The sequence below is a fragment of the Nomascus leucogenys genome, chromosome 3, assembly GCF_006542625.1.
Source record: "Nomascus leucogenys isolate Asia chromosome 3, Asia_NLE_v1, whole genome shotgun sequence".
In the NCBI taxonomy this organism is placed as follows: Eukaryota; Metazoa; Chordata; class Mammalia; order Primates; family Hylobatidae; genus Nomascus; species Nomascus leucogenys.
Window position 1 is genome coordinate 7684125 of NC_044383.1, and position 13575 is coordinate 7697699.

The following is a 13575-nucleotide window of genomic DNA, read 5'->3' on the forward strand; positions in this document are numbered from 1 at the left end:
CGCTGCCCAAACAGCCCAGAGAGTCGAGCAGATATTCTAGCATGACTGCCAGGAGGCCACAGCCTAGGTTTTTAAGTTAATGAAGGTTACGCTATTATCTGTTTAAAGGCTACACAAAAGTTACTACTATACTCAGATGAGGGGGTGTGAAAAAGAGACACAAACATGCCAAAACAACTTTCCAGGACCAGTGTGTGAGGATTTTGGAAGCAATAAATAATGTTACAGAAAGTGAAAACAAAATCCAGGAGAGGTTTTTAAGGGCCCAGAATGGAAGTACTTTTGGCTCCTGAAGCCGTTTAGGCTCTTGTGGGCCTGGTAACTATATGGCTTATCATTTAAGCTGATGTTTTTGAGTGCAACAGTCCGGGCAGAAAGATGGCTGTGGCTTAGCAGGAGTGACCCCTCCCTGCTAACAAAACAAAACAAAACAGCAATTTAACTTAATGGAACCTGTTTATTTTGTGATGAATTCAGACAAACTGACCATCTCCCTGTGAACCTCATGGGACAGGGGCATGAATGCTGTTAATGATTAAGCTGGGATGAAAGGTGGAAACAGATACCACCCTGGGCAAACTGGGGTAGATATTGAGGGGACTATGCCAAAAGGCGCAGGCTCTTGGGCCAGGCTGCCAGGGCTCCAAGCCTGGCTCCATCAGTCACTAGTAGGGTATTATTCAGCAAATTAGGACTCTCATTGCTTCACTTCATTTATCTGAATATGAGGATAATCAAAGCAATTGGTTCATAGAGTTATTAAGATAAATTAGTTAACATATGCATGCCCCTTAGAAAAGTGACTGGTGTATAGTAAGTGCTATAGCATAGTCATCATCGTCTGAGTGACTCCTGCCTGAGCTCTGCACCACAGGGGCCCTGAGCTGCAGAGGGTCCTACAAAGAGCAGTTTTAGTGGGTGTGAGAAGCAGATAATGACCTCAGTTATTAGAAGACATCACCAGATTGCCTCCAAGATGGGCCGGAGCCAAGAAGAGCCATGGTAGATGACAGCAAGAGCACTGGATTTGGGAGTCCAGCATCAGCTGTGCTGGCAGAGCATGCCAGGTGCCAGGTTCAACACTGCCGGTAGAAGGCCCAAGTTCAAAACCTCACTTTACATATGACAAAACAGCTGGGTGGCCATGTGGCTTTGGCAAGTCACTTGTTTTTTTCTCATCTGTAAAATTAGGGTAGAGTGTCTGCCCTCTTGTATCCTGGGGTTATTTAGAGGTACAAATGAGATGTGTATGCAAAATTGCCATGTACAGTGTAAAGGAGTGGGAGTCAGGTGAATGCCAGGTTTTGGGAACATGTCCCTGTGAAATTAAGTGAAGCAGAAGGCTTTCCTCCCTGTCCTCTTCAGAGCCAACTCTTAATGCTATTCCCCAGAGTCCCTAGACATTGTAGAGTCTTAGGGTATACACCATCTCTTCATTCTTCAGTTTCTCCCCCTGTGGACTCTTTTCCACAATGCCCAAGTCCCAACCCTAAAATAAATCAGAAACAGAAGCTTCATTTGCTCCTTCAGCCCTCCTAAGTGATAACTGCATTTCTCTCTGTCCATTTATGTAAATGTGTATATACATTAAAGCAGGGCTCCCCAACCCCCAGGCTGCGATGGGTACCAGTTCGTGGCCTGTTAAGAACTGAGCCGGACAGCAGGAGGTGAGTGGGGGCAAGTGAGCATTACTGCCTGAGCTCTGCCTCCTGTCAGATCAGTGGCAGCATTGGATTCTCGTAGGAGCTCAAACCCTATTGTGAACTGCACATGCCAGGGATCTAGGCTGCCCGCTCATTACGAGAATCTAATGCCTGATGATCTGTCACAGCCTCCCATCACCCCCAGGTGGGACCATCTAGTTACAGGAAAAGCAGCTCAGGGCTCCCACTGATTCTACACTATGATGAGTCGTATAATTATTTCATTATATGTTACAGTGTAATAATAATAAAAATAAAGTACACAATAAATGTAATGAGCTTGAATCATCTCAAAACCATCCTCTCTACCCTCTGGTCTGTGGAAAAATTGTCTTCCATGAAGTCGGTCCCCGGTGCCAAAAAGGTTGGGGACCTCTGCATTAATGCATGTACCTGGCACACAGTAGGTACTATGTGAGTATAGCTCTTTTTGTTCTTCCCTAGGCTTCGTCCCTACCATTTGGAAGTTCCAGTGGCACTTTGGATGCACTCTGTTATAGAATGTATTATGTTGTAGTGGATATATTAAATTCTTCTGAATGCAAGCACTAGTAATCCAGCTCAAACTAGCATAAGGAAAAAGTGAACTATGATAAAGGAACTGGGATATCTTAAGAAATCCAAAACAAGTTTTTTAGTTTCTCGTCTCTGTATCTCTAGGTTCCCCTCCCTCCCTCCCTTCCATGGTATGGAACTGACAGTCCCAGAACCTAGAAAAATCAGGAAAAAAAAAATGCATGGGTTTTAAAATGACCATACAATGGGTGTTTTCTATATGAGTAGTTAGCTGGCATTATGCAAATGTATAGAGTCTCCCCCTGTGGACTCCTTTACACAATGCCCAAGTCCCAACCCTAAAATAAATCAGAAACAGAAACTTCATTTGCTCCTTCAGCCCTCCTAAGTGATAACTGCATTCCTCTCTGTCCATTTATGTAAATGTGTATATACATTAATGCAGGGCTCCCCAACCCCCAGGCCGCGATGGGTACTAGTTCATGACCTGTTAGGAACTGGGCAGAGTCTTAGCTGCTCTCTGCCCTAAGCTTTATGATTTGCTATGTCAGCTCCTGGAAACTCCCTTGGTCTAAAGTTGAAAACTCCCAAGAAAGGGAGCCATTGATTCCATTTGAGAAGCTGCCCACCCTGAACCAGTCCCCTGTGACTGGGGTTAGTAGTGATAATGTGGTGTTGTCACGTGGCACAAAATCCTGTCCTATAAGTATGGAAGTGAAGGTACAGTTCCTATAAAAGGGGACAATTTGGAGGTAAAAGTGCATTTCCAGTAGAGCAGGATTCTTGATTTACATGTGCATCTCCACATATAAATGAGACCATCCATGCTAGAAGGGCCAGGAGTGAGGCTGTCCCAGACGTGTGCCTGCCCAGAGCCTTGCCAGTGCCAATAGCACAAGATACTCAAAATAGACTGAGAGCAAATAATAATTTGAGCCTCACCCTTATAAGGAAATCATGAACCAACACCAAACATAAAGTCCTTTAACTACTCATATGGAAAACACCCATTGTATGGTCATTTTAAAACCTATGCATTTTTTTCCTGATTTTTCTAGGTTGTTCTGGGGCTGCCAGTTCCATACTGTCTAACTACAATGCCAACTCTTGTTTAAAGATAGTTCTCTATAATGGTATGAGGGTGGGGAGAGTCTTCAGCTAGTCACCACTACAAAAACCTGGGGCCAGCTTCCTGGCTGTAAGAACAGTTACTGGGAGTGGGGACCGTTGGTAATTTGTGAAGTGGCAGAACTTTCCCAATGCCCTTATGCTTGAGGAACACTGACTAGACGGGTGCCTTCTAGAAGGCCGACAGTCTTCCCTAGAACATGAGCAAAGGCAGTCACGCATGGGAGACAAACTCGGCTTCCTTCTTCCTCACTTAGTCCTTTCTGAGGCCTGGGCGATGGGAGTGATGTGACATGCAGGGAGAGTTGAGAGGATCGGGAGGTGCCTGTGGCTGTCAAAGGTCTGCGTGTGTTTCCTTCCATGTCACAGGCAGGAGCAGAGCTGGCGTGTGAGAGGTCTTCAGGCACAGCTAAGCTCAGAGGAGCTGGCCTCCGCCTGCCTCACGGTGCGGGTGGCACTGGGAGGGCAGTGGGGATACTGCCATTACCCGAGAGCCCTGCCCAGGGCAAGGCTGGGCACAAGGATCTTGGCTCCCGCCAGTGGGCAGGGAGTTGAAAATGCTTTTCTTCAGTTTACCATGGAGGCCACTCTATCTCTAACATCCTTTCCAACTCTAATGACTCAAATCCAGCCTTACTTCTCTGCTCTTATTGGGCAGAAAGGGGGTTAAGGAGTGTGGTGGAAGGAGAGGGAATGGCCCTGGCTTTGGGGACTGGTTACCAGGAGAACCCCCTGCCCTATTCTCATGGAAATACATGTCCACTTTAGACAGGAGAAGGCATGATGCTCTCTCTCCTATGCATATTCCCAGGAATAATTGCAGACTAAAACTTTTACCTGTAGGAAAGTACATATAAATACGTTGGCATACATTTGCATAATGCCAGCTACCTTGAGAGGAAATTCAGTGTTTCTGAGCCATGTTTGCCAGATTAGGCAGAAAGTAGGCCAAAGATTGTTGTAACAAAGGAGACCTGGCTGGACGGAAGCCTCCTGAGCACCTGAGTAGACAGACTTCCTGTGAGGGTTTGGGAGCCAACCGAGCCTTCCTACCATCTGACATCTACGAAGTTGGCATGCATTATAAGAACAGGGGAAACATGCTGCGTGGCGCTGTCAGCTCTGGAACTGCCGTGGCCTTGGACTCCACTTGGCCTGTGCTCAGCTCGGAGTTAGCACTGCATCAGCTCCTCCTCTGCTGGTTGCAGTTTAATGACCTCTTTGTAACTAGGTTTTCTACTGATGCCAAGGAATGAAAATGCAGGCACATATTGGAGCTTGGCATTTGGGGTTCCACAGAAAACAGACACACAGAACAGTGAAGAAATACTGTAATGACAGCCCTTCACATTACTTAGAGTGATGGTAGTGGAGGAGGAGCGTGACCTTGCAGTGAGCTACTCTACAGGGAGTACAGCTGCCGTTGGCAAGCGAGCTTAATAAAAATGATGTTTGGTTCATCTCGAAATTGCCTTCAGAATAAAGCAGTCTGATTTTGCACTGCCAGAACGAAGAGGCCTGACACTAAAACACTTCTATTCCATTTGTTAGCGTTACTTACTATGGATTATACTTAAGCAGCACTGCCCTAAAGAACCCCCATCTAAACTCTTCTGCTTTTTAGCTAAGACAAGTTTATGGGCCACACTGGGGAGATAAAATGCAGAATATAATATTAGCAAATCCTATTTAGTTATTTATTAATGTTCCTTCACCTGTGTAATCTGCATTCATTAACTCATTCTTTCTAATATAATAAAACCCCAAGAACATCCTCTCCTTTTCTGTTGTAGGACCAGGAGCAGAATCATGAAGTCATTTATGTTACTAACTCTGTGCGGCCAACTCAACTCCAGGGTGTAAAAATGAATAGTAGGTGCCCTTTGGGGACACAGCCTGGCTGTCAAGCCAGATGCTTAAAGGGACAATTGCCAAAGATCCTTTAACTTATAATGCAGCAGCTTTGCTGATTTATAGAAACTGGTTTCTCAAAAGCTTTCAGTAATTAAGTTTGTACTCCAGCCCCTTCCTGCTCTGTTTAAGATGCTTATTTCTGATGCTGCTTCTTGTACCTTCTCCAGCAGATCGGCTGTTACCTTTCATGTCATGCCTCACTGATAGAAGTCTTGAACTTTTTTTCTGAATAGCCCATCTGTTTATTTCCCATGATTGTGACTTCTCAAGGTCATGGTTAGTCCAAAGGTCTCCAAGAATGAACAAGTAAGACGGTAATGCTGTATGTCAGGACCCAGGCAGGACAGGAATATCTGAGAAGCCATAAGCTTCTGCTCCGTTTTAAATCTTGATGGGAAAACATTCAGAAATAATAGGGAAATTCAACATATTTGCCCCAAGGTAAGGATGAAAGCCTTGCTTCAGTCCTCCAGAGGATGTCTGGGTTCCCTGCAGATTTCCCTTGGGTGGTTTGGCACTGCCCCCTCACTCCCAGTAGCAGATCTTTTGCCTGTGGTGGGCGTGTCAGGCTGAAGTTATATCTGGTGCTGGCTCCACTGTCCTCCAGCAGGACTGGAGGTGTGGTGGGCTGCATCGCAGCTTCCCTGAGTCATTTCCCAGCCCACAGTAGTGGCTTCTAATGTCTTCCAGTTGTCCTGACAGGAATGGAGGAATTTTATCAAATCGAAGTTTGTGAGTAGGTTTTTTTTTTTTTTTTGAGATGGAGTCTTGCTCTGTCGCCCAGGCTGGAGTGCAGTGGTGCGATCTCGGCTCACTGCAAGCTCCACTTCCTGGGTTCACGCCATTCTCCTGCCTCAACCTCCTGAGTAGCTGGGACCACAGGCGCCCGCCACCACGCCCGGCTAATTTTTTGTATTTTTTTTTTGTTGAGATGGAGTTTCACCGTGTTAGCCAGGATGGTCTCAATCTCCTGACCTCGTGATCCGCCCGCCTCGGCCTCCCAAAGTGAGGTTTTTGAGCTACTCAGTTTGCCTGAAATTTAGACATAGAGCTTAATGATCAAAGTTTAGACGGCACATAAGTAAATTTTTACTATATGTTACTTTGAACTCCCAGGAGCAGACAGGTTCAAGCGCTTCTTAGGTCCCCAGAGTCTTCAGCTCCCGCCCACCTTGCACTTACTGGAACTGAGACAAAAGCAACCTAGTGGCTCATAAATCCTGCAGTTTGGGGGTATAACAATACAGCAGCTTTCTATTATGGGATTTGCTTCAGTGTGTGACCTTTATTGCTATACCAGGAACCAGAAGATTGGACAAAACACATGTATTTATTTAATAAATATTAGGTTGGTGCAAAAATAATCGTGGTTTTTGCCATTGAAAGGAATGGCAAAAACCGCAATTACTTTTGCACCAACCTATATATAGCCTTATTCCACAAAGAGAATATATTTCTTTAAATAAATGGATTTTTAAAAACTTTGGTAAAGATTGAGCATATATAATACCACATCATTATCGATGTTACATAAACTTAAAAGAAAGAGATGGGGAGAATCAGCTTGCTATCTTTATTTCTTTATTTGCACTGGGAAATAACATGTTTGTCTACTATTTTGAGCATCTGAGATCCAGGTCAGTTGTGATTAATTTTTCTCTGTATTATGCAATGTATTTTCATGCTTTTCATGCCTCTCTACTGTATGCTAGACATTGTACATTTTACCTTGTTGGGCACTGAATATTTTTGTAGTCCCAGAGGTATTTTTGAGCTTTGTCCTAGGATGCAGTGTGATCCTTTCGGGTCCTGCTGTATAGATGTGTCAGGTGGCAGTGCCCATCTAGGGTTTCTCACTTGTGTTTTCTACCCAGTGCCCCACAAATCATGAGGTTTTTCCAGCTTGGGTGGTGGGAACAGGCCCTACCCTAGGTCCTGTGTCAGCACCACTGTTCCTTCTAATCCTCTCACATGGCTCTTTCTCTGGCCTGAGGTGGTTCCTTACACACATGCACTGATCAGTGGGGCTCTGCTGACTAGTTGAGGGAGCTCCCTCTGGCCCCTGACTTAGATCTGTGTGTCTCTCTCCAGTACTGTGACCGCGAGTTCCGGCCACTTTAGTCTCCCTGGATCCCTGGCATTGTTTTCCTACTGCAGGGAGGCTGGCAGGCTCCACTTGGGTTCCCCCCGCATGCACACTGCAGCTGGGACCCTCTTCGGAGCATGAGCTGGACAATCACAGGGCTCCCCTCCTGAGTGTGCCCTCTCAAGAATCGCTGTCCTTCACTCCCTGGTATTTGGTGTCTTGCAAACCGTTGTTTCACATATTTTGTCCATTGTTTGCTTGTTTCATGCAGGAGGGAAAAATCCAGTACCTGTTTCTTCATCTTAGCCATATGAGACTCTTAAGTTATTATTTTTTCCTTTCCTAGCACCAGAAAGTTTGATGCAGGCATTGGAAGACTTAGATTATCTGGCAGCACTGGATAATGATGGCAATCTTTCTGAATTTGGAATCATCATGTCAGAGTTTCCTCTTGATCCACAACTCTCGAAGTCTATCTTAGCGTCCTGTGAATTTGACTGTGTAGATGAAGTGTTAACAATCGCTGCCATGGTAACAGGTATCCTTAATGACTATTCCTTTTCTTTTTTTGCAAATCTGCACTAGGTATAGATTTAAATCGAATCCATTTGAAATTATATTTTGAGGAGCACATAGCAGAGATGGTGATCAATTCATTTAACCCTTTGAAATGATAGTGAGGTATTTTAATAGGTTAGAAAAGGAAAATTTTCTTAATATGAAAAATCTTAATATTAAGAAAACTAAAAGTTCAGCAAATTTATACGTCAGATGTATGAAAACATACTGGATTTCCTTTGCTGAAATAATCAGTGCAGATGAAGAAAACGTGTCACTAGAGGTGTTTTTCCCCAAATAATGTTGTGTGCTTGTTTTTTATTTCCTATTGGCTTCATCCATCCTGGCTTGTATGTTTTACTTTATTCTAATACTGGGGAACAGGCCAGCCATTGTGCTGTATCGGAACTGGTTCCAGTCCTCTTCCTGTGTCTGGCCCTCTGAGCACCTCAGGCTTCCCTGCTCCTGCTGGAACAGAAGCAGGGTATTAACCACATTCAGTTGACCTTAGAAAAGCAAACACACACACACAAAAGGAGAGGGAGGATTAAGATGACTCACTCGAAATTTCTGAGATTTCTAAGTAAACAAGGATAACATATTTATTCAGAGAACCAAGACAGGAGCCATGCCACTAACAGTCGTGACCCCTCCCCTCTGCATGTTAGGCTAAGATAAAATGTCTTCATTATTGCTAACCATGTGACCTTTTTCATTTTAAAGCTCCAAATTGCTTTTCACATGTGCCACATGGAGCAGAAGAGGTTGCCTTGACTTGTTGGAAGACATTTTTACATCCTGAAGGAGATCACTTTACCCTCATCAGCATTTACAAGGCCTACCAAGACACAACTCTGAATTCTAGCAGTGAGTGTAAGTGAATGCTTAGAAACTACCTATTAATTCCACCTTCCTTTCCCCAGATAAGTCTGAGTCCTTATTAGTTATTCATCAAACATTCTTCTCTAGCCCTACTAGCCACTTGAATGCAATGGCACTTGAGGCCCTAAACGCACCCACAGGCGTCTGCAAAGCGGGAGATGCTCAGTCTGCCTGCTCCCACGGAGCTCTGGTGTGCCACTATGGCGGGCCTGTACTTCCAGAGCTCCAGGACTCCACTCAGCCAGCCTTCAGAGCAAGCTTGCTTGGGGCATGGTGACGGGGGACACAGACTCATACATGGATCTTCGGAGGAAGACAAGGAACAGCCACCTCGACATGCCCACTGTGTCAGAGTTGTGCTGTGCACCTTCCGTATCCTGGCACATTCACCACGTGCATGCAGAGAGGCTGCAGAGCTCCAGATACTGGTGCAGAATAGGCTGGGGTGCTGAGGGGAGGCTGCAGAGTTGCCGACGCAGCTTGGTAGAGGAGAGCAGAGAGTGTCGAGAGAAGAGAATGGCGCATGTCAAAGCACAACCACAAAGTCCTTTGTATGCCTGAAGGGCAGTGGGTAGATTACCTGTCACAGGAAGGTACCAGAAGTCAACTGGAAGCTATGCAGACAGAAACAAGAGGAGGGCAAACAGGGCAAAGCAGCGTGGCAGAGGCTAGACCCACCCATGAAGGGCAGCCAGTGAGGTCCCTCTCTGAAATTTTCCATGATGCATCTTTTACCTCCTTTGCTCTGAAAGATGGTGGGAAAATATGTGAAGTAGTGTGAAAAATATGACAGCAATTTGAAAGACAGTAGAACTGTATAAAGAACAGGGAGTTAGTGTTTCAAAGCTGAGAAGAAAAAGTTGTCAGTGGAGCCAGAAGGTACACAGGAATTTGGTGGCCTCTTTTGAGGGCATGCTGAATGGGTGACACCCACTAAGTACGTGCTCTGGTTGCTCTGAGCGGCATGAGTGGACAGGACAGGGTAAATGAGGGTCTTCTGTCCATGGTGCCATGGCCATGTACATTCCCAGGTCCATCTTAAGTAATTACAGGTGGCCAGAAAGACTAACTTCAAACTCACCCACATGCCTGAATTTTAATATAAAAGTTACAGCTAAGGTAGATAGATGAGCTTAACTGTAACATAATTAAGTCCCAAATCAACCTGGTAGTAATCCTTTTCTTATCATTAAATAAAATAGGAGATATTTTCATAGATCAGAGGAATTTATACTGTGGGTTTTTTTCTGCCTAGTTTGATTAAATGGGGCCACATACATCCTTGCTGTATGCATACAGACAAAATAGAGATCTTACAAAATCCTCTCTGGCCTTTATGAGCCACGGGTTAGTTAAATACATCTTCAGCCACCACTAGGAACAGTTTCCACAGTTGGCTGGGATCACAGAACCCCAGCAGGTGGCATGGGGCTGTCAGTGGCACCATCTCCCTTCCTGGTAGTGCCCTGACAGCCGACCTTGCAGCCACCAGAAATCCTTGTCCTTGCTGCCTTCCTGCCACTCACCTATGTGGCCTCCTTTGTAGCAGAGGAGAGCACAGGGCTTAAAGATGGCAACTGCCTGGCCTGGGCTCTTTAGAGCTTCTGACAAATCATTTCTAAATAGCCTTGTGTTCTTTCCCTCCTAGACTGTGTTGAAAAGTGGTGTCATGATTACTTCCTCAATTGTTCAGCACTCAGAATGGCAGATGTTATTCGAGCTGAACTCTTAGAAATTATCAAGCGAATCGAGCTTCCCTATGCAGAACCTGCTTTTGGCTCCAAGGAAAACACTCTAAACATAAAGAAAGCTCTTCTGTCCGGTTACTTTATGCAGGTGAGAAGGGGTGGGGTCACCTCGGCATAGGCTTCCCTGAATTGCACATATTCAGGACATGCTGCCAACAATGGCTCACTTAGGATGATGATTTTGACATTAAGTAAAACTAAAAATCCATGTTGTTATTAAAGATTTGGTACTTAAATATCCTTTCCCTCAAGGGAATAAAGGGCCAAGGCAGAATATGTAGTCTTAATGGAGAAAAATGACATTTCAGTATGGATTTCCTCATCTGTAAAGTAAGGTTCCTACATCACAGGGTCATTGTGTGCTACACACCAAGTGTAAAGCACTTGGCATTGGAGTGTATGGGCACTATGGGCATTGGAGCCCACAGTATGGTGGGTAGCGTGCTGTTTCATCTCATGGCCAAAACATTAACCTCACAGCTGCAGTTTTAGCAGTGCCCTGCTGTTGCTGAAGTTAATTAATATCACTGTCTCAAAGTTTTAGGCAAAACATGCTTATGGCTTATTTTCTACATGTGAAAATAGGAAACATGAGTGGCAAATTTTAGTTTTAACTATCCCGTATAACATACTTTGGTATTTTTTTCAACAAACATTTTTGTATAATGATCTCCGTATTAATACAAAATCTTTTTTCTTTAAAACTCTGCCTTTCAGATTGCTCGGGATGTTGATGGATCAGGTAACTACTTAATGCTGACACATAAGCAGGTTGCTCAGCTGCATCCCCTGTCTGGTTACTCAATCACCAAGAAGATGCCAGAGTGGGTCCTCTTCCATAAATTCAGCATTTCTGAGAACAACTACATCAGGATTACCTCAGAAATCTCTCCTGAACTGTAAGTTTAATGGAGAAGAAAGGGTTGTATTTTTTTTTTAATTCATACCTATAGGAGTAGATGACAAATTTGGCTTTTATTCTTAGTTCTAAAGTTTATACTGATGCAATCTTAATTTATGTTGAGAGTACCTACTAAGGGCAGGCCTCTGTGGATGATACCTAAGAAATGTCCCTGCCTGTTAGGAGATTACAGCATACAAAAGACAGTGTAGAAATAAAAACAAAGACCATGTGTCTTTAAGAGGAACAGAATGCTAGAGAAATGCACTGTATGCAGGTGCATTGACCTTGAGAGGAATGAGCTTAGCCATCTTTCAAGAGCCACTGCAGTTGGAGCTGTTGGGGAAGAGGAAGGAGGGGAGGTTGAAGAGAGAGGCAGGCACCAGAAGGTATAAAGCTTTATGGGCCACATAGTTTACATTCTATCCAAGTGCCGTACACAGCAATTGCAGCATTTTAAGCAAGAGTAGCATCTTCTCGATATAGTTTTAAGGATGACTGTAGCTGGCCAGGCACCTTGGCAGGCCAAGGCAGGAGGATGGCTTGAACCCAAGAGTTCAAGACCAGCCCTGGCAACATAGCAAGACCCCGTCTCTACAAAATAAAAAAATTAGCCGGGTATGGTGGCACGCGCCTATAGTCCTAGCTACTTGAGATCCTGCAGCAGAGGATCACTTGAGCCCAGGAGGTCAAGGCTGCAGTGAGGTATTGTCACACCACCGCCCACCAGCCTGGGAGACAGGCCAAGACCCCGTCTAAAAAGAAAAAAGGAAAAATAACTGGCTGTTACATGAATGGAAAGGAGGGGCAATGGCGAGAGTGAGACTACTCCGCTAGTCTCTGAGACGCCACTACAGAGTCTGGATCCATTTTGAAGGTTCCACTACTCTTCCAGCAAGTAGTGTTCAAGGCAGCAACCAAGAGTGACTCACAGGCATCTGGCTTACGTAGCTGGATGCGGAGTGGTACTAGTTAAAATGAGAAAGAAGCAAAGATACCCCCTCTATCCCCTACCCAAAGCTCTCCTAACCATACGATCGGTGCCTCTCATATGGTGATGGGCCTTAGGGGAAATACTAGTTTCCACTAAAGGTCAGTAGTAGACAGCACTTCCACTGTGTGGCATAACACTAGAGAGGCCAACTTATTCTAGAAATGCAACAGGATTGGCTGCATAAAAACCAGAAAGTATTTATTTTACAAAGTCGGACTGAGATACTGAGGAGTTCAAATTAAATACTGGTTCTACAGGTAGATTATCCAGGGATGGGAAGTGCCCAGACATAATGTTGGGTGTCTCTCACCACCTTCCCCACTCAAAATCTAATCTTTTTGTTTTAAACAAACAGATTTATGCAACTGGTACCACAATACTATTTCAGTAATCTGCCTCCTAGTGAAAGTAAAGATATTCTACAGCAAGTAATGGATCACCTATCCCCTATGTCAACAATGAATAAGGAACAGAAAATGTGTGAGACGTGCCCTGAAACTGCTGAACAGAGATGCACTCTCCAGTGACTCCTCAGCAAACACAAGGTGCAGTAGGGTCCCAAAGGTAGCTGGATGGCTGAACTGCTGGAGATGGGAGATACGTGACATGAAGACGGATTTCACACCCACAGGACAGTCTTGAAGAAAATAACACTGTGTATATTATTTTAAAATAAAAAATAGAAGTTTTTATTGAGTTCTTTAAATTACTACTTCACGTTTTTCTTCTTCTTGGAAAAGTTTTTAAATCAACCACTCATAATTTGACCAAAATGTTAAAAAACTGGTATTTTGCACATGGGACAGAACCCCACTTTTTGTAGAGGACCTTAATCTGAATAAAGTCTGAGTTTTTCAGTAAATCTCCACTGAGTTTTCTGGTAATTTTACAAAAACAAGCCCATCACTGTCCATTGGAAATGGGTTAGATAGATAGATATTCTTTCAGTTTATCCATGATTTCGTTTATCTTGTCGCCTGGAATTAACATCACAGTTCGCAAGGGCGTCATTGGTACGTCATCAAAAGACCATTTGCCTCCCAGACAAGTGTCGCTCTCCTCCTGCACTGAGTAGTTGAACTTCAGAATTGCCTTCTAAACCAAATAAGTAACCATGAATTAAAAATCGGGACAACCCAAAGACA

The 13575-nt window shown here is 44.3% G+C and overlaps 2 protein-coding genes across 6 annotated transcripts in view; one reads left to right on the forward strand and one right to left on the reverse strand.

Moving 5' to 3' along the window:
* Positions 1–13292, forward strand: part of DHX32 (DEAH-box helicase 32 (putative)) — a 59438-nt gene extending 46146 nt beyond the window's left edge. The window contains exons 9-13 of the mRNA XM_030805538.1: positions 7694–7885; positions 8629–8778; positions 10436–10623; positions 11253–11434; positions 12786–13292. Coding sequence (XP_030661398.1) covers positions 7694–7885; positions 8629–8778; positions 10436–10623; positions 11253–11434; positions 12786–12957 — 884 coding nt within the window. The 3' untranslated portion in view covers positions 12958–13292. The remainder of the gene's footprint in view (positions 1–7693; positions 7886–8628; positions 8779–10435; positions 10624–11252; positions 11435–12785) is intronic.
* The window catches only part of BCCIP (BRCA2 and CDKN1A interacting protein), a 29964-nt gene that overhangs the window by 3898 nt on the left and 12491 nt on the right, over positions 1–13575 (reverse strand). The window contains exon 8 of one of the 5 annotated variants that reach the window (XM_003277778.3): positions 8296–8364. The exons of 1 other annotated variant lie outside the window; for it this stretch is intronic. In XM_003277778.3, the coding sequence (XP_003277826.1) occupies positions 8296–8364 (69 nt within the window). Of the gene's footprint in view, positions 1–6820; positions 8374–13090; positions 13526–13575 lie in introns of those variants that run through there. 3 more of the 5 variants (XM_030805564.1, XM_030805560.1, XM_003277777.4) reach the window with 3 other exon arrangements.